Genomic DNA, 23,191 nt, shown 5'->3' with positions numbered 1-23,191 from the left:
GAGAAGCAAAGGCGTGTAAGGTGAAGATGGAAGATGCTGATGGTCAAAGCTTGGTAGCACCCAATATGCCAGTTATGCCTGAGGTGTCAACAATCTATTGACCTTTTCACCTTTTCACTGATCTAATTCACCAACTCAGACATGATGTTGTATTTGTTTCCTGCTACTCATTAGCAAAAGGCCTATTGGACTCCAATAAAGTATAAAATGGACAATCAATTGAGTCTAAAAGTCACACAATCACATAGTTTGTCTACATAATGCATGCATTCGAGAACATGCACTCCATCTAGAACCCAAAACAATGCTACATAGACAACGAAGTGCGCTACTTTTTATCAGTCTGAGATCCGTAAACATTACTTATTATCAAGTTGACCAAGTTGATCATTATCAGAATTCCAGTATAAAAAACCGACACTCAGAGCAACCCAAGAGCCTTAGCCTCTCCCTCAACAATCTCAGGAACAAGATCAATCAGCTTAGGCTTCTGGGGTGCCCAACCAAAGAGCTTGCGTGCACGGATTGAGTTGCCACGGGAGTTAGAGCCCCAGGCATATATTCCGCCAAAAAGGACCTCATTCGTCTGAGCCTCATCAAGAGATACGACATCAGGAGAAGCAATAAGCTTCTTATCAAAGGCAGACTGTGCAATTGCGCGCTGGATATCACCCCAAACAAAGGACCCATTTTCAGCGAGGTAATAACCCTTGTCATTCCAAGTAGCCTTGCCCCCTCCCATCGAGGCAGCCTCACCCAGCGCCAGGTACACATTGCTCAAATCATGGACGTGGACCTGGTGCCAGACGTTCTCACCTTTCCCGATCAAGAGGCCCTGTTTGCGCTTCAGCACCGCAGCACTGAGCAAGTAGGCTTGGATACTCTTGGTGTTACCAGGGCCGCGTCCAGGGCCATAGATGGTGGGAGGGCAGACGACTGCGACCTTTACGCTGGTCGGGTTCTGCAAACCAGCACCAAGGACGATCTCATCCACGTTACGATGGAAAGCATCTGATGGAAGATTGACTAGCTCGCTGACACCCTCCCAGTCGTCATATTGCTTAGGACGTTCAATGCCGTATGTGCCAGCACGCGAATCCTCTACTGCCAGGATAGCAGAGCCCGAAGTGTGGATCCACCACAATGGGCGCTCCGGCGTGTGATGTTGAGCACCCTTGGCCATGGCCTGGGCTCCAGCAACATGATCGGCATCGGCGAAGTCTGTCAATGGCTGTGAGCGACCTATTCGCACTAGACATGAAGGTAGATGCGCATACGGAAAAAAATGTCTGCGTTCTTGACTTCCTCCTCGATCAGCTCGGACGAGTCTAGATCTCCAATCACAGTCCGAATCTGTGGGTATTTGATTGTCACCTGAGTAGCCTTTTCCTGGCTACGGACTAGGGCCGAGAATTGCCAGTCAGGATGGGCGCTGGCAACGGCAAACAACCCATCGCCGCCAATATAGCCAGTTGCACCGGTGCTGCGAGGATGTATCAGACCAAACGTCTACGTGTAGTTTGGGATGTTGGATTGACTTACAGGAATACCTTAGGAGCCATGTTGGAATTAGCAATGAGCAATGAGCTAGAGAGGAAGAATAAGGTCAAAATAGAAAAGAGTTGCAACGCGAGAAACAAGGTTGGACCTCGGGAAGTTGAATTGCTTTGAAATCAACGCATCTAAGCAATTTAGCCCGAGAAGGAACTCAAAGTGGAGGAGTGATGGAAGCGCCATTGAGAATCCAAGAATCCGACTGTGTACGGAATACGGAGTACGGAGTTCAGTACGGAGTACACAGTCCCAGTCACACGAGCTGTAACCGGAGGTACACCCGTCGGATCAGCCTGCCCACGGATCCAAAGTACTCAGATTATGTACCTTATGTTATGTAGGTACGAACACTGGTTCATCTCCTCGTATACGAGATACACGAGCTTCCAAGGTTCGTGCCCCGCATGATGTCAGAGCCTCGACTGTTCACCCCTCAAGTGATAGTTGATATCCCACAAGTCTCACTGATTCGTCTCATACCCAGAAAACCCGAGATTTTGCAATGGCCTCCGGCAGCTGCGCCTGTCAGTACATCCGTTACACAGCTTCCAACCCACCAACTTGTCTAGTCAACTGCCACTGCACAACCTGTCGCAAACAAGCCGGCGCACCCTACCAGAGCTGGGCATTTTTTGCCACTGACGATATCAAATGGCATGTCAACCCCAAAGAGCGGCGGGCAACCCATACTGCTACGCGTAGCTTCTGTCCACGCTGTGGCTCGACCCTGAGTATGATCCTAGATCGGGATCCAAAGAACATCGGGATCGCTGCGGGGACACTCGATGAAGGACAGGCGCAGATTCCGTTGCCGAGTGATCATATTTTCCTTAGTGAGAAGGCATCCTGGTTTGAGTTGGCGGATTCGGATGCAGCGAAGAGATGGGATAAATGGGGTGTATATGCCAAGTCATAGTATTGGCGTTGCTTGATAACTTTCAGAGACTTGGCGTGATGGAAATTAGTTGGTGTTGAAACAGTGATAAACAATGCAACTACATTTTCAATCAATAAGGATTGGTTGAAACGTTTGAATTGATCAGAGTAGAGACAAAAATGGAACACTGATTGGGGCATAGGCTGAGATAAAATAACAGGAAGACACGAAAGGTTATAAAGGGAACAGAGGGGAATCACTAATTCGTGCCCGGGCTACATGTACAGACTCGTTGCATTTTGGAATCCGATCAGAATGTGCTGGTGGCCAGCCGATTGGCTGCATTGCGCGCATCAAGACGGTCATCATCCTCCTCAGCGATTGACTCAACCTGACTGGAAGCTCGGTTGCGTCCTTTGCCAGGCACCTGAGCACTAGCCTCATCGTCATCATCAGGGAGGGAGGGGGCGGTGAAGCTGCCACTCATGCTGCGTCCAATATTATCACTGCGGCGAGGAACTCCGCTCCATGAATCACCCTTTGGACCCTGGCTCGAAGTCATGTTGGGCCGGCGCGTGGCTGGGTGAGATTCGCGACCCAGCCGGCTCAGACCACCGGAAGCGTCAATGGCACGGATATCGGGTCGCACACTCTCTAGGGTGGCTAGAGTGCGACGCTCCGCCTCGATCTGGCGGAGAGTGTACTCACGCAGGCTGAACAGAACATCCTGGGTGGTGCGATCAAACCAGCAGCGCTTCTCTTGGAGAAGGTTCGATGTGACGCGCTGGGTCCGCTTGGTCAAGTAGTCTTCGTGGTTCTGAGCTTCCTCAAGAGCGTTGATTGCCTCATCTACCTTATCTCGACGAACAGATGAGCTAACCTTCAAGCGCTCAGCTGCACTGTGTTTACTTCGGGTATTTTGTTGGGCCTGGATTAGTTCACGAAGCAGAATGTGTCGGTTCGTCAGGGTCTCCTTCACAATGAAGGCATCAGAGGAATGGTAGCTCAAAGGTTCGCTGAGTGTGGTGGCCTCCGCAGTAGCCTGAACAGCATGGTAGTCGCCGACATTTTGAATAACTTTGCCAAGTTTACGATAAGCGGCACTTAGGCCCGGATGAGTCTCCTGCACATGCATTTGACCAAGCTTCACGCCGAAATCGGCTTCAGCCAACCCAAGACCTAAAAAGTCAGTTTCAATCGAAACAAGATATAGAATGAAAGCAGCCTGGGGTTTTGAATTAACATACCACGACGGGCCTTCACAACTCGGTCGACCTTGTGACTCGTATCCATTGATCCCAAGTAGAACAACTTCGCAACGGGACGAGCTGCTTGCAGCTCGGGTGTATCATCTGGCGGGGGCGCGAACTGCTTCAGCATCTTTCGTCGCACACCCGTTGCCGGCTGCTTCATCCGTAGCACGGGGCTATAGCCGAAGTCGCTTTCCACGAAGAGAACAATTTCGTCATCATGAATGAGAACATCATTACCGAGCACAACATTGAGCCATCTTTGCATTGCCGACTTAATCCGGAACTCATCCTCTTCGGTTCCTGCTCCGGCTGGTGTGACTGGCGACGGCACAGCAGGGACCAGAGCTTCCGGGTTGGCGGAAACGAGGTGATCTGCGAGCTTGATAAATTCGGAATGAGTGCGGCGCACATCACGGTACTGGGTTGTGCGGAACTTGGGGATATTGGTCTGTATTCGAAACAATAATTAGCCATGATGCAGAGGCAAGACACTCAACAAGGTAAACTTACGTGGACCTCGAAACGCAGAATTGGGTCCTTTTTGCCAGTCCTCTCCAGCCCTGTGATTTTACCTTGAATTTTATAGGCGGGGGCGGGGGGTCGCGAGTTCTGTCGGACTCCGGTCTGATATTGCGCGGGGGCGGAAGACTGCTGTTGTTGAGCGTTTGGAGACTGGTGCGCACCGTACGGGGGATGTTCGCCGGGATAGTCCGAGTCTCCTAATTGTGCGCCCTGCAGCTGTGCAGAGATATCTGGAGTATGAGGACCCCCATTGCGGGCCTTGGAAATATCCTCCGTCGATTGCGCCTGGCCTGGTAAAGGGGAGGACGGGATGTCATTGTTGGAAGTGGGGAAGGTCTCTCCGTCAGGACGAGGTGAGCCCCAGGGTGAGGTACCAGTGGGATGATCCGGATCGGTTGAGATTGCAGAGTAGTCCATCTTGGTGAGATCTCGAGAGTATCTTCGTGGACAAGAGGAGGTGGCTGGTGATGGTAGGCGTCAGTATTGACGGGTGAAGATCGGATCCCCCACAGCAATGACCAGCTAGCTTCAAGACGCCCCAAGACTTACCTCGTGCAGCCTAAGGATGGCAGAAAAAGAAACAAGAAACCCCGGAATTGGTCAAATTGGCACAACACAAAAAGCAAGAAAACAGGAAGGGTATGAGCAAAAGGATTCGAGTAGTTGGAGACAAGATGGGCGCCGGAGTCAGTTACGTATGGAGGAATGCGTGCGCCAAGCCTCGCGATCTCCAGTCCGCTTTGTCGTCCGATTTTCTTCTGTACCTCGACCTTCCACTGTACCATTGACAAGAGAACATGCACCTGCTAATTTCAACATAAATTTTATTGATTTTTCCTAATCCATACTAATTGGAATGGTTGTGGCTCCGTTGTTGCGCTTCCCTCCTGGGATGCGCTGTATGAGCTCTAATTTGTATAAGACAACACTCAATCTTGCAAGCAAGAATACATGCTCTGCTCTGAAAGGGCACCGGTCCAATTACAGACAGCTCCAACGCTTTTCTACAACAGCTGCATACCAGGATGAAGCTCTGGACCGGACACGGAACATTGGCATCATCGCCCACATCGATGCAGGCAAAACTACCACTACGGAGCGCATGCTATTCTATAGTGGCTTCACACGGCGCATTGGTGACGTGGACGAAGGATCGACAGTAACTGATTTTCTTCCCGCTGAGCGTGCGCGAGGCATTACTATCCAGTCTGCTGCCATCACCTTCCACTGGCCTCCTGGAGAGGTAGATGGAGCGTCAGGCCCGCAAGCTGGAACGCAGAATGAGCAAATACCGCGGTCAACCTACCCGCATACTATAAATTTGATTGATACCCCGGGCCACGCAGACTTTACATTCGAAGTCATGCGATCTCTGCGTATCCTCGACGGCGCCGTCTGTATATTGGATGGCGTGGCTGGTGTTGAAGCGCAAACAGAGAAGGTCTGGAACCAAGCAAGCACATATCGCATTCCTCGAGTCATTTACGTGAATAAGCTAGACCGTGACGGAGCCGCGTTTGGCCGGACGGTGCGAGAAGTTAGCACCCGCTTGGGTGTCTATCCAGCAGTCTGCCAGATCCCATGGTTCCGAGGAGGAAATGGCCCTTTTATTGGGGTAGCAGATGCGATCCATCTCCAAGGATTACGATGGAAAGAAGGCGAGGATGGCCGTACGGTCAAGATGCTTGACCTTCAGCAATTAGAGGCAGAGGAGCCTGCCTTGGCAGCAGAGCTCCGACGGGCCCGAATTGCTCTAGTTGAGCTGCTTAGTGAACACGACGAAGACATTGTGGAGAGATTCTTTGAATGTGAAGAAGACCATCTCGCAGTCTCCTCGGCTGATATCATTGAGAGCTTGCGCCGGTGCGTATTGGACCAGACTAGTCGGATTGTTCCTCTATTCGCGGGTGCTAGCTTCCGGAATATGGGAGTCCAGCCACTGCTGGATTCCATCGTGAATCTTCTCCCTAGTCCACCAGAGGCGCCCGACCCAGAGGTGAGCATCGGGGGTGTCAAAGGAGGTCTTCGAGACCTGTTATCAGGCGATTTGATTGTCGAACAGGCTGTGAAGGAGTCCGCACCAATCAAAGGAAAACAGCCAAAGAAAAAGAACATTGCTTTACAAACCAGTTCAAAGGATGCGATCAGCAAACTCCAAAGCTGTGCATTGGCATTCAAAGTTGTCAACGACGCCAAGCGCGGTGTCCTGGTCTATGTACGGGTATACTCCGGCTCTTTAGATCGCAACAGTCTCCTGTTCAACACAAACCTTCAGCTCTCCGAGCGTGCTCCACGTCTACTGAAGATGTACGCCAATGATGCTGTGGAAGTGGACTCGATTCCTGCCGGTCACATTGGAGTGGTAGTCGGCCTCAAACAAACCCGGACTGGCGATACACTGGTTTCCTACGCAGGAAACAAAGCCACTCCCCCCGAGCCACTCACCAGTCTCCAACTCCGACCAATTGCCGTCCCACCACCAGTCTTCTTCACCAGCGTGGAGCCACACAGCCTAAGCGAAGAAAAGCGCATGCAAGAATCGCTCGCACTACTCCTCCGTGAAGACCCCAGTCTCCACGTCACTGTAGACGAAGAATCAGGCCAGACCCTCCTAAGCGGAATGGGCGAACTACATCTAGAAATTGCCCGCGATCGCCTAATCAACGACCTCAAAGCCAAAGCATCAATGGGCCGCATCGAGATCGGCTACCGAGAATGCGCACTCGGCACTTCCAGCCCCGTAACCAAGATCTTCGACAAGGAGATCGCCGGCCGAAAAGGCAAAGCAGGCTGCACAGCAGTCGTGGAACCACTGGATGAAGACGCCGAGCCCGAAGAGCGAGACGAAGACACACTGCTCGTCGAAATCTACGACGGCAATCAGATCATCATCCGCGCTCCCGGTCTCCAGGTCGAGCGCCCCTCTCGTGGCGAGGAAGAAACCAGCCCATTCCTCCCACCAGGCATGGACATCGTTACGTTCCGCACAGCGCTGCAAAACGGAGCCGTGGCGGCGCTCGCCCGAGGACCCCAATTCACATTCCCAATGCACAACACCCGCGTCACGCTAACCATCGATCCGGCTGCGGATCTTTTCGGCAACGAGACGACCACTTCGGCCCTCTCGTCTGCTGCGCGCCAGGCCACTGCCGCCGCGCTGCAAGATGTGCAGTTCGGCGCCGGTACAACGATGATGGAGCCGGTGATGAACGTAATTATCAGCGTGGACGAAGCTAGTCTCGGCTCTGTCGTGCACGATATCTCCTCCTCGCGGGGTGGACATATTATCTCACTCGACGAAGAGGTGCCACTGTCTGGCACGGACGCATCGACTTCTCAACCTATACTTGAAGAAGACGTCTTACCGCCCATCGATCCCAAACGCGTGTATGCGCCGCAGGATCCGTTTGAGATGCCTTCTGTTGGGGTGGAGATTCCTGTTTCCGCGACTCGTGCCCGCACAATTGTCGCCAAGGTGCCTCTCAAGGAGATGGTTGGATATCTCAAGCACTTGCGGAGTCTGACAGCTGGTCGTGGCACTTTCGTTATGAGCGTTGATCGATTTGAGAACATGTCCGGTCAAAGACAGAAGGCCGTGCTTGCAGAGTTAAGGGGCGGCTTCTAGATCGTTGATTCTCAACTGTCATATTCCACCAGGAGTTTTACTTGTACATTATCATATCTCTTAAAATTGCAGCACTGTAACACTACTGCTTTGCAGCCAAATTCACTCCGGTTGCCCTAGACGACACCAGACCAAGCTCATATGAAGCTTATCAAACATGCATGGTCTCCCTTCCGTTAAATAGAGAGGTTCTAACGAGGTATATGTGTAGAGCGGGCAAGGTAGAGTAGACACAAAAAGGACAACACCGGACATCAAGTCATGTCATCAGAAAAGTGGCCCACAAACAAACAAAGAACAGCGATGCAAAATGCGTCTATATACTACCAGTTTTCATCCCATTCATCCTTACTTTTGCCCGTCGCCGAGGTCGTGGTGTTTTTACTCTCTCCAGCATCAGTAGAGTTAGCCAGCGAGGAGGCCGTGGGACCCTTCCGCATAGCAGCGGTTCCAACAACATCGGATCGTTGAGACCGTTGTGATCCACTGCGACGGTGGTTTGCTGTTTCTTGGTCACCCAGTGAGGAGAAGTCATCCCAGAAGTCTCGGCGCTCAGGCTCTACACGGTTACGGCGTCCATCAGGGCGATCATCGCCTTCGACAAACTTATTGAACTGGTCGGCAGCGCCGCGGACTCCAGTTTGCAGGTTCTGGCCAAAGACCGAAGCGTGGACTCGGGCCTGGGCTGCGAAGTCGGACTCGGCCAACTGGGAGTCCATGTCAGTAATTGCGCTGAAAGGGCAAGGTGCTCTATACACATACCTGTTTGGCTGTTGGCTGTAGGTAAGAATCATTAACCTGCTTTGCGCTCTTGCCAACCGCCGACGTGAACCACCCAAATCCTTTACTGATAGTGCCCATTGGGTCTTTCTGGAGATCTTCAAACGGTTGTCCACCACCGCCACCACCCCAACCTCCGAATCCTCCAAATGGCGAAGAGCGTCGATCCCCCGCCGCGGGCGCAGGCATACCACCGCCGAAGCCAGTGAATTTCCCGCCTTGTGACGGAGGCAGGTTATCAGAGCGAGTGGCATTACTGTTGCCCAGCTTCGCAAAGTAAGCCTCATTCTGCTCCTTCTTGCTGGGTACATCACCGGACCGAATAGACGACGGCGCAGGTGATCCAGCCCGCGCACCAGACACAGCACCCAAATTGGAACCGGCAGGACCGGCGACGCTCAAGGACGTGCTTGACTGCGAGGGGTTATTTTTCTTCTCCTGGCCCTGGACATATTCGCGGCCGTCGACTTTGCACGATAGCCTCTCCTTCCATTCCTCGCCCGGTTCGCTTTCGTATCGTTCCTTGATGGTGGAGTCTTCGAACGTAAGACCCTGTGAAACAGTCACCGGGTGTTCGTCGTAGAAGCTCTTCCAGGGATCGTTGCCTCCCAGCTCCATGCGTTGGATTTCGGCGTGTTTGAAGGCGTCCATGGTGATCGAGCGGACAAAGGAGATGTGGACACCTAACCCGCGGTGTGTGCCGGCGCAGTTAAGACAAATGAATGTTCCGAACTTTGGGGAAGCCTGGTTAACATGCCCATGGTGGGCGAAGCATTAGCATGGTATCTGTGGTGTGCGGGGTGTTGGTGTGTTGCAACAGCATTATTTCTGGGGGACAAGATTCGGGCAATGGACCGGGAAGAGAAAGGAAACACATACCCATTGAGGGGACGGAGCACCACAATCGCAGCATCTGTCGTTTCCATTTGTCTTGGAGATTTGGAGGAGCTGTGGCACATGTCTGCGTTAGTGACCGTGCCGCGTTGCGTTGCGGGATTTGACCTGGGAACACACCTTCGTCCTCGTTTCTGGATCGACCTCCCACATTCGAGACATTGTGAGGGAGTGTGCAATAGCGAGCTGACAGAAATGGGGGGAAAATGCAATCCGAGTGACAGAGTGCGCTCGGCTGCTGCGAGGTTGACCGATTCCGCACCGACGCTGGAGGGTATTTCGTTTACCCCTTTTTGTCTCGGGTTGATAAGGTCGCGCAGAGGCTCAAAGATACTGCTGAAACTCACAGACAACGCAATTGACACGATGATAGGACAAAAATTAACCGAAAGGAAGTGAGACGATGCGAGTTCTATGCTTTGCCTCTGATCGGCAAGGGTCGCCCCGACTTAGCGTCATCCCCAACTCGAGCACATCACTGCCCTCCAGGACTGTAGGTCCAAGACTACATGCGCAGAGACTACTTCGTACTCTAAAATCCAATGTGCCAGGTGGCATATCGTCATCATTTAGTAAATGTGTGCTAAGGTACAATACAGAAGGCGAAAAAAAAAGAAAGTCGTTAAGGACGGAGAGTACATCAGCTAAGATGGCTCTCCAGCATGGTCAATCCATGTTGTCCGATAAAAAAAAGTCATGATCCCTCCCCCTCGCCCCCATATTCCCCAGTAATCGTGTAGTAGCTAAAGATAGTCACGGTGATGAAACACACATCACCGTGATCATATCTATACGATTCTTTCCTGACTTCCCCTGTTTCCCAACCCCAGAGCCAATCAGCAAAAATTGATATTCGTCCAGTGGAATTCATCTAGGCATCTAAGCCTGAGTGGTGGCGGCAGGAGTGGCATTCTCCTGAGCGGGAGCCGGAGCCGGAGCGGGAGCAGGGGCAGGGGCAGCGGGCTCCTCGGTCTCAGCGACGGCGTTGATATCGTCATCCTCCTTGCCAGGGCTGTCGATGGCAACCTTAACAGCGATGACACGACCATCAATGTCCTTGCCGTTCATCTCGCTAACAGCCTTGGTCTGGAGCTCCTCCGAAGCAAGGTTAACGAAGCCGAAGCCACGGGTCTTGCGGCGCTCGTTGCGAGCCTGCAGCTTCTTGATCATGAAGCGGGGGATGGGGCGCAGGGCAACCTTGGCAGAGACGGGCTCGTAGGCGGCGAAGATCTCCTTGAGCTAAGAGGAGAAATGCAATGTCAGTCAATGTAACTCCAGACGAAGAAAAGAACGTAAGAAAGAGATATAACCCACCTTGTCCTCGGTCAAGTCATATGGCAGGTTGGCAACCATAACCTTAGTCTTGGAGGGAATACCATCCTCGGGAGGACCACGCTGCTTCTGGGGGCGCGCGGCGCGGGCCTCACCAGCCTTGGGGCTAGCGTCCTTCTCGTTGGTAGTCTCGGCAAGAGGAGCCTCACCAGTAGCGGGTTCGGTGGTTTCCTGGCCCTCCTGGGCCTTTGAAAGAGTCAGCATCCATTGTAAGGTCTCGATATGCGCTGTTCGAAGTAAAGAAAGAGTTTGAGCACATACAGCACGGCTTCGGCCGGTGCGGCCACCACGACCGCGAGCACGACCACGGCCACGGCCGCGTCCACCAGTACGCTTACGACCCTCGGCGCCGCTGGCACCCTCACCGCCGCTAGCAGCAGCTTCCTTGGCCTCGGCAGGCTCGGGCTTGCGGGCAAGCTGCACAGACACCTTGCGCTGAAGGATCTCCTTGCCAGAGAGGGCCTCAATAGCGGCAGAGGCTTCAGCAGCAGTGGCAATGTCGACAAAGGCGTAGCCAACAGGGCGGTTGGTGCGGGGGTTCACCGGGATCGAGGTGGTCTCGCTTGAAGGTCACATGAGTCAGAGATGGCCTGATGAATGACACGTTCACGGGTCGAAATGTTTGCTAAAGGTGGGGTATTTTTGAGTTGATCCACTAGGACCGGCATTACTCACATAGTGTAGCTCTTGAAGAACTCCTTGAGCTCCTCCTCGGTGGTCGCATATGCGAGGTTTCCGATGTAGAGACGGCGACCCTCATCGGCACTGGCGGCCGCGGCATCGGCAGCCTGGGTGGCAGGGGTAGCACCGTTGGTCTCGGGCTTGTCGTTCAGGGTGGTCGCAGCCACGGAGTCAGCAAGTGCGTCGACGGCAGACATCTTGGAGGTTGAGATGTTGATGGATGAAAAGTGTCGGGGGTGTTTGTCTAAGCTGAAAGAATCTTGACGGGAGGTGGAGCGAGGGAAGGAGCAGGGTAGCTTCGTGCCCTAGATACCAATTGAAAAGAGAAGATGGGATTGAAGTTTTTGATTCACTGGATCTTGAAGAAGAGAGGGAGGAGGATGGAAGAAGGAGATGGAAAGGGAAAGGAGAGGCGGTGTAGCACTAGCCCAGTGAGGTAGCTCGAAATGACGGGACCTTCAGGTGCGATCGAGGTGCCCAGGTTCTTTCCGCCCGAGCCCCTCTCGGGGGGCTCTAGACCCCAACTAAACTCGGTCGGCCCTAAACTTGGGCTTCCCCTTAACCCCGAATTCCTTCTTTGGGGGCCCTCAACACCTTTCCCCAGCCCCGCCTTTCCCTGCACCTCGAAAGCCTGACTCCGAACAGCTGGCCTGATGTCATTCTGGAGACCCTCTTGACCAATTGTGATCTTCTACCACTTCTTCCTGTCTGGCTTCACATTGGTACGCTATAATTCCTCCAAGGTGAAGAGCGGTTTTCTATTAAGACTACTATCGATTACTACCTAGCGGCACACTGCATGCCTGCACATGTGCATGACAGTACGAGTACTCCGTACCTGTGCGACATGTCCTATAAATACTTGTGCGAAGATCTTCTGAATCCCCACTCTATGGGCTCATGCTCCACGCCTTCAGGTTCAGACCATAAATCCATGATCCAGCATTGGTATATCATGGTTCAGGTCTAGCACCACAACACACAACACATACCGGAGTACGGTGTGCATGGTCAATCAAAGCCGATTGCCTGAGCCTCTTGGCACAAGCCACACAGGTGACACACCCCGAGAAACATAATGCACACCACCTTGCACACGTCCATGTACTCCGTAGTCCTACAGGCAATATCTGCTTGATGTAAACTCGGATTTGAAATTCTCACCTTTCCAATCCCTTCGTTTAGTCACTTCGTTTCCAGCAAACACAATCACTCGGTGAGTGAACGAGCATGGTCAACTCAGCTGGGGTATATGGATGTGCTACTTGAGGAAGAAGCTCGAGGTTAATGTCCTCTACCGAGCTCTAGCAGAACTACAACATAGTTTGATAGTACAGAGGTCGGAGGTTGTATATGTGGCGAGTCTCGGTCACAGCGGAATTTTAGAGAAGAGCTTACTTTGGCCTTTTACTTTCAAAGGACCCAATCAAAAGAACATGTCCGTGGTCGTATATCAGTTCCTTATACGTGAGTCTGCACAATGTTATGTATGCATATATCGAAGATAAAGTATATACATACGGAGTACTCCGTACTCCGTACTGAGACATAGTTAGCCGGTGCACGTACATAGGAGTGCTAACTTAATTTTATTGAATAACCTCGGACCACAATCCAAGGCAGTTCCATAGCTGTAGGGATAGCACCTGCTGATCAGATGAGCAGAGATTGAATACTACAATATTCAAGGTAGAAACGTACAAGGTAGATCTACAATATGATGGTGTATACGCTCCGTGCTCCGTACATGTAGTTACTTTGTCCATGTCCCCGGGTGGCTCGGATGACGTGACATTTCGACACCTTGGCTCTAAGGCTGCAGTCAAAGCTTGGTAGAGTCCCGATTTTTAGGTCGAGTCTAGTGGCCCAGACCTTTTGCCACTCTACATTCTCTAAGTTTTCTGTGTGTCTGTGCATGTATCTGGATCATGACTTCCCGAAGAGGTCCCCTTCAATAAAACGGACAACAGACAGAGGGTTACGGAGTATCTGCAAGCGGCTCAGGATAAAGATCGACGGTTTAGCGCGGGATTGACGGATTGGGCACTCCACTCACTCGTCATTAGTACTGCGTCGAAAACAAGAATTCGGGGGCTGAGTCATCCTGTTCTGTCCCGGCCAGGACTCTTTCCAGCGACCCAGAACGTGCAGGGACTGTTTTCCATGTGGAGCAAAGGGGGACTCTGAGGGCCTGAATTATATCTTTCCTTTGGTCTCGGGAACTACCTAGGTAGTCGTCCTGGCTGCGCGACTCGCTCCCCAACATCCCGGAATCAGTCGCCCCAGCAATATGGATCGCATAGAGTCCGTCGAGGACCACAACGCTCCTAACGGGAATCCTGAGAGGACCCAACCCACAAGGCAGCCCACAGACCCTGGTCCAAGTAGGCCGACTCCTCCTTTACGCAGTCGACGGCCGAGTATTCGCCTATCTCGCTTCCCGTCTATCCCCTCGTTAGACAACGTCAATCAGCCGGTGGTGCGGCATGAGGGTCCACCACTACCTTCCTTTGAGCGGCAACCTATTCGATCGCCTCCTCCCAACGAAGAGGATGAAGCATGGTTGGCAGGTCGACGGCGCAGCAGCTCGGACCCGGGTCGATTGTCATCTCCCCCTCCGGACGTCCTCTCACGCGTGGCAACTCCAATGCGAATGGGGGCTTTGACCGAAGAGCCTTCACATGAGAGTCCGGCATCAGTTTCTTCGGCAGCAATACTACCTCCACAAGAGACTGAACCAAATTATGAACAATCTGGACCACAACAAAATGAGGTCTCTCCCGCACTAGCGCGACCGCCGGGTCGTCTTCGGCGAACCAGTCAAGCTGCGTTGAATCGATTTAGCCGCAATCGCGCATCAACTGTGACAGGAGCTGCGCCAACTTTAAGCCCACAAGATGACCAACGCCAGGATGAGTATGGAACTCACGTAGTCGACGTGCTGGACGTGATCGGTAAGTCCTGATGCTAAGTGTGATACAAAAACCATGATTCTAACATAACCCAAATTCAGACCCCGAGGTATCTGCGCTTTCCACTCTTACCAATGTCCAAAACTCTCTCTTCGTGCCGAATCTGGGTGGCTTCATCAACCGCATGCCCACATATACAATCACGCGACCACAATATTCTTCTTCGGATGAAGAACAGGACACTACAACAGACGATGGGGAACCGCCTGAAAAGGACCAGGTCAAGGACCGGCCGACCTTGGAACAAGTCCGCAGGTTCACGAGCATGTCCGATGTGTTGCGCGGTCCCAAGTATGCCGTTCTCCCAGAAGGGCATGCACTCGAGGGATGGTCGAAAGAAGACTTTGCCGAACTTAATGATCATGTTCGACACATGCTTCACTCTCGGCGGTCCAAGTTCAAACGGGCTATGAAAGGATTCAGGCAATACGTCCGGAAGCGTGAGTAATACTGTTCTTCGAGGCTTCGAGGCTTAATACTGACATCGCTCAGCTCTCGGATTTCTTGTCACTCTATATGCTACTTTGATCACATTGTTCGGTCTGGCCTGGGTGCTTTTCTTGATTGGTAGGCTCCTTTGAGCTCGTTTCTTTCGCATTGCTATACTGACACTCAATTTAGGTTGGATCAATGTAGGCGGAAAACAAAGTTATGTTGTCAACATCATCGATAACATTTTGGTCGCCCTGTTTGCCATCATGGGTGATGGATTAGCCCCTTTTCGTGCCGTCGATACATATCACATGAGTTTCATTGCACATTATACGTTTCTCTCGTGGAAACTTCGTCGCAAGCGCGACCTTCCAGGCCTCAAGGATAAAAACGACCTTCCATCGATGCCAGAGAAGGATGTTGACCTTGAAATTGGCACTGAGGCCGAAAAGGCCGAACACGAATTTTCTGTGCTCGATGCCCGTCAACAATTGAGATTGATGCACCATCAAACGAAGTTTGCAAAGTCGCATACTTTCTACAAGCCGCACGAAACCATGACCCACCATGCCTTCCCTCTCCGTTTGCTTATCGTAATCGTCGTCCTCCTCGACTGTCATTCCCTGCTCCAGATGGCTCTTGGTGCCTGTACCTGGAGTATGGAGGATCCCGACAGGCGACCGTTCGCCTTAACCACAGTCATCCTTTGCTGCTCTCTGACCTGCAATATCACGGGTGGTGTGCTGATCATGGTTGGTGATCGGCGGACGCGAAAGAAGGATGTTGTTGAGCGGATTTTCCGCCAAGAGCTGACGCAAGAAGCTATGAAGAAGATGGAAAAGAAGAAGATCAAAGAAGAGCGCCGCAGTATTCAGATCGAACGTCGCAGTGCGCAAATTGAGCGGTCAAGTGCCCAAATCGAGCGCCCCAGCTCTCAAATCGATCGATCAGAGCTGCAAAATAGCACCTGATCATGATACGATCTATGTTTTCATTTACGACCGTCATGACATGCGCATCAGAAACTGTGGGTCAGCCTACATGGATATCTTCTTTGCTTCAACCATACAGTATTCCAGTTGATAATCATACTGTTCTGGTTATTTGTTTATATATATGCGAGTTACGGAGTTTCGTCAAATCCCATCGAGGGATGGCATTGTTTGTTTGGTGGATTTTGCTTTCTATGAATTTACTTCCTCACCTACGGTCTGACCTGCAGTGACATTTTGGTTTTAGCTGATACAACGCAATGGCTTGTCGTTTCGAATAAATCGCTTTTCGTTACAGTTATATCGTCAGCGCTCCAAACAAACAAACCCCCGATGTATCCCGGTATCTTTAATAATCGAGTCTACCAAGTTAATAAAAGAAAAAAGAAATTATACTCTCAAGTAATCATAGTAACCTCAAAATCCACTCCCTGGCTAAAGCCCTTGAAACTTTATACCCAACAGCATGATTCCCCTCCGTCTCAACCTCTCCTTCGATTATCTCGAGTTGCCGGGAGATGATATCTTGTGTCATACCAAGTTGTGAGCTTTGAGGGAGTGTGGGCTAGGGCTCTGGTATCCGATGATGTAGGTAAGACAGGCGTTGGCGCAGCTACCTGTTGCTCCGAAGAAGGCGACTGTTGTCATTTTGGTAGATTGGTGATATGATAATTGATTATATAGATTGTAAACTAGATCTGGGAGGCTTGGACTGCGGGTTGATTGTGCTGGTAGAGGGATTGAACTCTGAGGATTGATGCTTTATCCCTATCATTCGGCGCGGTGCTGTGAGCCGTATTCTGTTGGTCATTTCGTATCTATCCATCTTCGGTTCAGCCCAACAAGCGTGTGAGGCTATAGTGAAGCAGAACGTGGCCGTGCGGAGACCCCGGCTTAACTGGCGGTACACTAGGCTAAAAGGGGGTTAGTGGCGGATAAACAACCCGCCGGCGCGCGAAACAACCGAAAAGGGAAAATGGAACACACGAGAGATAACGGGGGAACGCGAGGGTATGGTTTGAATGCACCGATGGGCAATAGACGAGGAACGTGAGCTTTAATTAGTAATACTAGCGGATGGTAAAGATAGAAATCAAGGGTGCCCTAGAGGTGACTCCAATCAATAGTCAGTACCTCACAAGGCCAAACTACTACTTCATCGAAGCTCAATACATACAGTCAATCATCAGGGAATACCATGGATCAGTAGTAAATACCGATATGTTAATATATTCAAGCTCTTTATCTTCATCGCGACATTAAACTATGCTATCAAGAGGGTTGAAAACAAATGAATATATATTCAGTATACTTCTGGCAATTGCATAATATATATGTTATACCTAAAGAACAACAACACACAACTTATAAGGATTCTAATCACCTGAACCATATATCCCCCAGCTAACGTCTCTAATTATTGATTGTTTCATCAAGCTACATATTTGGATATGTATGAATAGACTGAACGTCTTCTTCCATATTGACTAGGACAGAATATGGAGCGCAAGAACTACTACGCTCCATCAACTATACGAACAAATCTAAATCTTCCATTCAATACTCCGTACATCGGGCTCAATATTTCTGACTCTAGGAGATGACCGAAAGGGAAATTGATGATACGATCTATTTGGCTTAGTCTACATACACGGTTGTACGGAGTACACTTTGAACAATTCTTAGACATGGACATGTAGGAATACCCCCGATATCCAGGCCGCTTATGGCCATAGTTCAATTGGGTGGTAACAAAGAAACGTTCAGCTCAAGTCACATAACTTCTACGATTCCCATTTTAGCCTGGGATCGGTCTACACCGATTCCCGAGCCGTTCTGATCCAGCAAGGACCCAAAAATCCTATGGTTGACTTACTTAATTTAAGAAATCGATCTAGACCTCACCCGACCAAGGCAATTCTGCTGGAGGCCCATCTAATGTGATCTGGACGGACACCGACATTCACTCCCTGTGAGGCTTTAACATTCGCATCAAGGAAGGAGCGTGTAGATCAGCCCGGTTGCCCATCGAAACACGAGATACTATGTTCGGAGGCAGGGTGGCAATTTGAAGTAGCTAGGTGATCGTAGACCGGGGAGGGTCTGGCGATCGCAAATTCTCGGGGATTGACCAGCAGGTGGGGCGATGTGGAAGCGCTAGGGGCATGGACGACCTTATACACCGTTAGGAGACAGAGCAGCGGTCTGTTATGGACATCTCGAGCGTCAGCTGCATGGGATTGAATCGCTAATGCCATCCATACGCCATCCAAGCCACCCAAAAGCTCACGAGGTAAGGTGATCAGCGCCACAGACATCAGATGGTCGGAAATTACCCGTAGGAGCAATGTGCGCCAGGTTTGGGAAATTCGGGCATTCCTCGGAAGGGCGACGGCAAGGCTTGGACAAGTCCGTAATTCTAGAAGGTCTCTGCATTCGAATATCTGTCTCACATGTTTGAGCTTAGATTAATTATTGCATTTGACTTACGCGAGGCTCGCAGGGTTGGAAAATGTGGTTGAGAGACCTGCATATGTGGGTTTGAGTCAGCCACCGGGACAGGGCGTAGGATAGGTAGGTAGCTTCGATGGATACCACTGACAGGGCGGAATGTAGGGCACATGCACCTCGAGGAGTCAAGGGGCACGTTTAATTGACTCGAAAATTCCGGAAACAAGGAGCCAATGAGGTGACTAGGAGGTAGAGACCGTCGGAGTAAACATGGGACCAAACCCTTGCGTAGGGCATTCCAAGGGCAAAAATGGGAGTTTTGGTTTTGGCCCTCACTAGAACACCAGCAGGTCACCTCGTGTGTACACTGTAGACACTGGGATTTGAAGATAAAAGGCGAGCTCGGGACGGTCATCTATTCCTTTTTTATCCATCAGCTTTCTACTTCTCTATCTCTCTCTACTTCTACCTTCCCAACCTTCCAATCCTCTCCTTACATTACAAGATTTTCAATCTTTCAAACCCAACCATCAAAATGCAGTTCACTCTCTCCGCTGTTGTCCTCGCCTTCGCCGGCTTCGCTGCTGCCATGCCCGCTGAGAACGTCGGCAACGGTGTCCAGGCCCAGCACGGTGCTCCTCGCTTCAAGGTCCCCGACAACATGACCATCCAGCAGGCTCAGGCCAAGTGTGGTGACCAGGCTCAGCTCTCTTGCTGCAACAAGGCCATCTACGCCGGTGACACCACCGATATCAACTCCGGCCTCCTCGCTGGTACTCTCTCCAACCTCATCGGTGCTGGCTCCGGTGCCGAAGGTCTCGGTCTATTCGACCAGTGCTCCAAGCTCGACCTCCAGGGTAAGTTTCCTCATTCAAGGCATCCAGAGATTTTTACTCACCATTTCCAGTCCCCATCATCGGTATTCCCATCCAGGATGTCCTCAACCAGAAGTGCAAGCAGAACATTGCCTGCTGCCAGAACTCTCCTTCCTCCGCCAGCAATGACCTCGTCGGTGCCGGTCTTCCTTGCGTTGCCCTCGGCTCCATTCTGTAAACGCCTTGCATATCAATTACTCGCATCTGCATGGAGCAAGCTTTACACCAGCCTTCTGATATTCTTTTCTATTCCTTCTATTTATTCTGTCCGCTCGTTTGTGTGAGATCATTTGTCCTTTGCATATCATAGAAGTTCCTATCTCACCTAATATATAACTTCTACATACCCAACACACACAATACCTCGTAGGATCGACTTCCATAACACACATGCTCATTTGCTTCAATTAATCTGAAACAGCGAGCATAAAACCTAGCAGGCTCCCGTTGATAATGATGACATGTACGACACCTGGGATCCCGATCCTTCTTGCCTGGGCCATGCATCAGGGCGAATTTTGTTTCCAAGATCTTGTATATAGTAGGATCTGATATCCATTCCCACTGCCTACTCTAGGAACAAACGGCACCTGATCCTGCATTTTCATTCAATTCTCTTATGGTGGTTCCTCATTTAGTACAGTATCATCGAGGCTGCTAGGTGTGGAGGCGTACTATCAAACAGCTACATGCATACAACATACAACATACAACAACCATATACATACAACACACACACAACACACATACCTGTATAGACAAGCACAACTTACAAAAGTTTCATAGTTCCGCCACCGCGCTGCGCACTAAGCCGCATCGGGCCTGGGCTAGGCGGCACTCGCAGGCAGCCGCGACTTTGGGGTAAAAAGCAACACTCATTGATCTATCGTTTAGCATAAAAGGCCATCTCTGCCACCCAAAGAATTAGACATAAACTATTCAATCTATTCCACATACCATTTCCACTACGGCACAATGCCTATCCAATGGGTAGATACTCGGGATAATTCCATCATGACACTCCCAAGACTGATAAAATCCTATATCGACAAAGAAGACCCATCATGCGCCATACATCACATGTTGTATCTAGCCGAACGCCTCCTCCTGTCCAATCACCTCACTGAGGGCCATTTGATTGCCTCAGCAGTATTCAGACTGATAGAGGACTTCGAAACTACCGCCAAGGGCGAGCGGCTAGACCATCATATCTACGTCCCAAACACTTTCGAAACCTTCTGGTATTTGCACAAATCAACCTTTCCCCGCCCGCAGAGGGTACCACCTTGGTGTCCAATTCCTTCCGAAGGATGGCTAGCTAAAGAGCAATGGGAAAAATACCGAGAATGCACCCGTACAGGCTGGATGCTGGAACACCTGGGACTCGCCGAGCCCAAGAATCCACTTTCCATCTGGCGTGAGACCGACGACCCAGCGATGCTGGCGATGTGTGCGCGACTGCTTGCGAAAACAACCACGCCGGGTACTTATCCACCAGAGAATTTAGCACGTGAGGCGCTTGGGGCTGCCCAGAAACTCTATTCAATCCCGGAAGTGCTAAATGGTGAGAGTGGCAAGAAGCCAGACGATAAAAGAAAACATTCGTTATTGGTGTACCCACGATTGGCTATCGAGCTTGCGATCCGCGTAGGTGAACTGCAGACCGCCGCGGATATACTTGGTCAAGAACTGAGACGAGACGAGTCCAAGGCCGGGAACTCTGTGACGGGCTTTTTGATGGTGCCTGGGATCTATGATGTCTTGCCTTTGTTAGCTCGTGGTGGGAAGGAGAACAATCCGTTCTTCATTCCCAAAGAGGATGCCGTGGTGATGACGAGGGAGATTACCGCCGTACTGGAGCTACGAGCTGAGCATGGAAGACAGTGGGAGTTGGATCCATCAAAGGTTGGATGGAGGGAGTTGTTGGACCGACTTTCCGAGGGAGCGTGGAAAGCGCATAACAAAGAGTGCCGGGCGATGGGGTGGAAGGGTCCGAAAGATTTGTTGTTTGAGCCTGCCACTGAGAAGGAGATTGCGGAGACAGAAGAACGTTTTGGTGAACTGCCTGCTGATCTCAAAGAGATGGTTCGCTTGTCGAATGGGTAAGTACTACCAAACTTATTGATCTGCCCGAGGGATATCTTCAATACCACGAGAGCGATGACTGATCTGTTCACCTAGATTCAAGGGCGGTTGGCACTTCTTTGAAGGTGGCATGACGGGCATTCGCGGCATGACCACGGATGGACCCGGCTATACAGACATTGCATATGATCATTACGATGATGTGTTGGGAGATTACACTACCCTCGGTAAGCTGATCGAAATACCGACTGCCACGACGAATGATGGATTTGATCATTTCATCATTCTTCCTGGAGCTTGGAAAAAGGCCATGGAGCTGTCGGGACAAGATGTTAAAGAAGGTGAATACCAATACTGGCAATGGACGGGTTGGTGGGCATGCGACATCTGTCCTTGGGATTCTGTGCGAGACTATGTTGCCGACTGCGTAGAACGTGTGGAGGAGAGGATTGAGAAGGGACAAGAGGAATATTGGAAACCAGGCCCGAATGCGCACTATCCGGGAGAAGTTGAGACCACCGAGAAAGAGAATCTTTCCCAAGATTGAATAAAGTGAGGCACACGACACTCATGAAACAATGCCATTTATCTATCTCTTGTTTTATAGTCTTTCCCCCTTTAGCACTTATCGTCTACAATTCCGCGCGGGATAACAATCAAGCAGTTGAATGCAAATTGCGCCAGTATGGCAATACCAAAAATATTGCATGCAAGTCCCTCGTGCTGCCCGGGAACTTCCATAAGCCATAAATGACTGGAAGTGTTGTTCAGGCATTGGGGAGGAGTCCGTATCTGAGACTCCCCAGTTTGCCCATCTGGCACAGAATGGGAAAGCCCATCCAATCGTTCCCCCAATGACCTGTAGTTGCAAAAGGCTGCAGCTTACACGTCAGATTGAAGCGCATTGAATTGCACAGTCCAATCCCGATCCTCCCACTGGTATACTCACATGCGATAGTTTATCTCAAATTGTTCCAGGACGCAGTGGAAATGAGCTTGATTCGTTCCAAGATTGAGGCCCGAACCGCCACCACGAGGGGCCCACCCAAGCACTGTGGTATAATGAGTCGTGGAAAAGAGATGCAAGTTGCTTGCCAGTCTGAGTTGAATCATTGGCAAGCGATTTCCATTTCCAAGATGTTATCTGACTCCAAACGAATCCGAAGTATTGCTTCGTTTGACCCACTCACTCGCATCTCCATATATGGTGTCTACATCCCAAGAAATCGGTCTTATCCCGAGTTGAATACCACGATCTTATTAGTGATTTGCCCAAAATTGGGCATTGGGCGACTTATTTCTGGAGAGAAACATTGCATTTGCTTCGTCAAGACGCACAGAGCTATATGGCCCATGCCTATCTCCCATAGAGCCTGCAGTTGATGAGGTTGGGCACCGAGCTAGTGCCCTTTTCATCTATACCACTATTACACGGGATCTGAGAGATCACAACCGTCAAGGAAGACCAGCGAATCAATAGAGAAGGCGAAAGAGCCAAAATAACGGGCCAAGATAGCCAGATATCCTGCTACTAAATGAGAGCTTCTAGGTTGAGTTTCGTACGGTGCCAGTGGCCAAGGAAAAGAGAAGCCGAATCTGCATGCACCGGAAAATGCCGGGGCTGCCCTACTTCTCGGCCACAGTCATATTGGCATACAGAGTACGGAGGTAACGGAGTACATTCTTGGAAGCACTTGTGACAGATAATATTGACTTCGCGTGAGTGACTAGCTCGAACTAATTCAAAGACCCAACTGAATTAGGTCACTTAGTCCCACAAACCGGGCTTTGGCTTGATATTCGAGAAACAAAATTGTGCGACTGTCCAACCTGAACTTCTGGCGGATTTTCTCCGAATCCATTGAA

General features: G+C 50.8%; 9 protein-coding genes across 9 annotated transcripts; 5 read left to right on the top strand and 4 right to left on the bottom strand.

Moving 5' to 3' along the window:
• Nucleotides 1-421: 421 nt before the first annotated feature.
• On the bottom strand, nt 422-1,562 carry N7457_001630 (putative nucleoside-diphosphate-sugar epimerase; the record flags this gene model as incomplete). Its single annotated transcript, XM_057172676.1, has 3 exons — nt 422-1,221; nt 1,278-1,483; nt 1,543-1,562. The coding sequence occupies 3 exons, from the start codon at nt 1,560-1,562 to the stop codon at nt 422-424; spliced, it is 1,026 nt and encodes a 341-aa protein (XP_057036579.1).
• A 494-nt stretch (nt 1,563-2,056) lies between these two features.
• On the top strand, nt 2,057-2,470 carry N7457_001629 (GFA family protein; the record flags this gene model as incomplete). The annotated part of the gene is made up of 1 exon (XM_057172675.1): nt 2,057-2,470. One exon carries the CDS (start codon nt 2,057-2,059, stop codon nt 2,468-2,470), a length of 414 nt encoding a protein of 137 aa, XP_057036578.1.
• Nucleotides 2,471-2,741: 271 nt separating this feature from the next.
• Nucleotides 2,742-4,991, bottom strand: N7457_001628 (retromer subunit VPS17; the record flags this gene model as incomplete). Its single annotated transcript, XM_057172674.1, has 4 exons — nt 2,742-3,610; nt 3,679-4,132; nt 4,195-4,667; nt 4,796-4,991. The coding sequence occupies 4 exons, from the start codon at nt 4,989-4,991 to the stop codon at nt 2,742-2,744; spliced, it is 1,992 nt and encodes a 663-aa protein (XP_057036577.1).
• A 71-nt stretch (nt 4,992-5,062) lies between these two features.
• On the top strand, nt 5,063-7,831 carry N7457_001627 (mitochondrial elongation factor MEF2; the record flags this gene model as incomplete). Its single annotated transcript, XM_057172673.1, has 1 exon — nt 5,063-7,831. One exon carries the CDS (start codon nt 5,063-5,065, stop codon nt 7,829-7,831), a length of 2,769 nt encoding a protein of 922 aa, XP_057036576.1.
• Nucleotides 7,832-8,154: 323 nt separating this feature from the next.
• Nucleotides 8,155-9,667, bottom strand: N7457_001626 (GTPase-activating protein GCS1; the record flags this gene model as incomplete). Its single annotated transcript, XM_057172672.1, has 4 exons — nt 8,155-8,538; nt 8,594-9,355; nt 9,491-9,559; nt 9,626-9,667. The coding sequence occupies 4 exons, from the start codon at nt 9,665-9,667 to the stop codon at nt 8,155-8,157; spliced, it is 1,257 nt and encodes a 418-aa protein (XP_057036575.1).
• Nucleotides 9,668-10,384: 717 nt separating this feature from the next.
• On the bottom strand, nt 10,385-11,715 carry N7457_001625 (Nucleotide-binding alpha-beta plait; the record flags this gene model as incomplete). The annotated part of the gene is made up of 4 exons (XM_057172671.1): nt 10,385-10,744; nt 10,820-11,064; nt 11,176-11,399; nt 11,513-11,715. The coding sequence occupies 4 exons, from the start codon at nt 11,713-11,715 to the stop codon at nt 10,385-10,387; spliced, it is 1,032 nt and encodes a 343-aa protein (XP_057036574.1).
• Nucleotides 11,716-13,808: 2,093 nt separating this feature from the next.
• Nucleotides 13,809-15,893, top strand: N7457_001624 (DUF2985 domain-containing protein; the record flags this gene model as incomplete). The annotated part of the gene is made up of 4 exons (XM_057172670.1): nt 13,809-14,472; nt 14,532-14,930; nt 14,983-15,057; nt 15,112-15,893. 4 exons carry the CDS (start codon nt 13,809-13,811, stop codon nt 15,891-15,893), a joined length of 1,920 nt encoding a protein of 639 aa, XP_057036573.1.
• A 3,007-nt stretch (nt 15,894-18,900) lies between these two features.
• Nucleotides 18,901-19,418, top strand: N7457_001623 (hydrophobin family protein; the record flags this gene model as incomplete). The annotated part of the gene is made up of 2 exons (XM_057172669.1): nt 18,901-19,222; nt 19,273-19,418. 2 exons carry the CDS (start codon nt 18,901-18,903, stop codon nt 19,416-19,418), a joined length of 468 nt encoding a protein of 155 aa, XP_057036572.1.
• A 797-nt stretch (nt 19,419-20,215) lies between these two features.
• N7457_001622 (SMI1/KNR4 family protein) lies at nt 20,216-21,872 on the top strand (the record flags this gene model as incomplete). The annotated part of the gene is made up of 2 exons (XM_057172668.1): nt 20,216-21,342; nt 21,422-21,872. 2 exons carry the CDS (start codon nt 20,216-20,218, stop codon nt 21,870-21,872), a joined length of 1,578 nt encoding a protein of 525 aa, XP_057036571.1.
• Between the last annotated feature and the right edge of the window lie 1,319 nt (nt 21,873-23,191).

The sequence above is a fragment of the Penicillium paradoxum genome (genome assembly GCF_028828445.1).
Source record: "Penicillium paradoxum strain IBT 22861 chromosome Unknown utg000002l_segment0_segment0, whole genome shotgun sequence".
Lineage (NCBI taxonomy): Eukaryota > Fungi > Ascomycota > Eurotiomycetes > Eurotiales > Aspergillaceae > Penicillium > Penicillium paradoxum.
The sequence above is the reverse complement of the archived record's forward strand: the minus strand, read 5'-3'. Positions and strand labels throughout refer to the sequence as shown.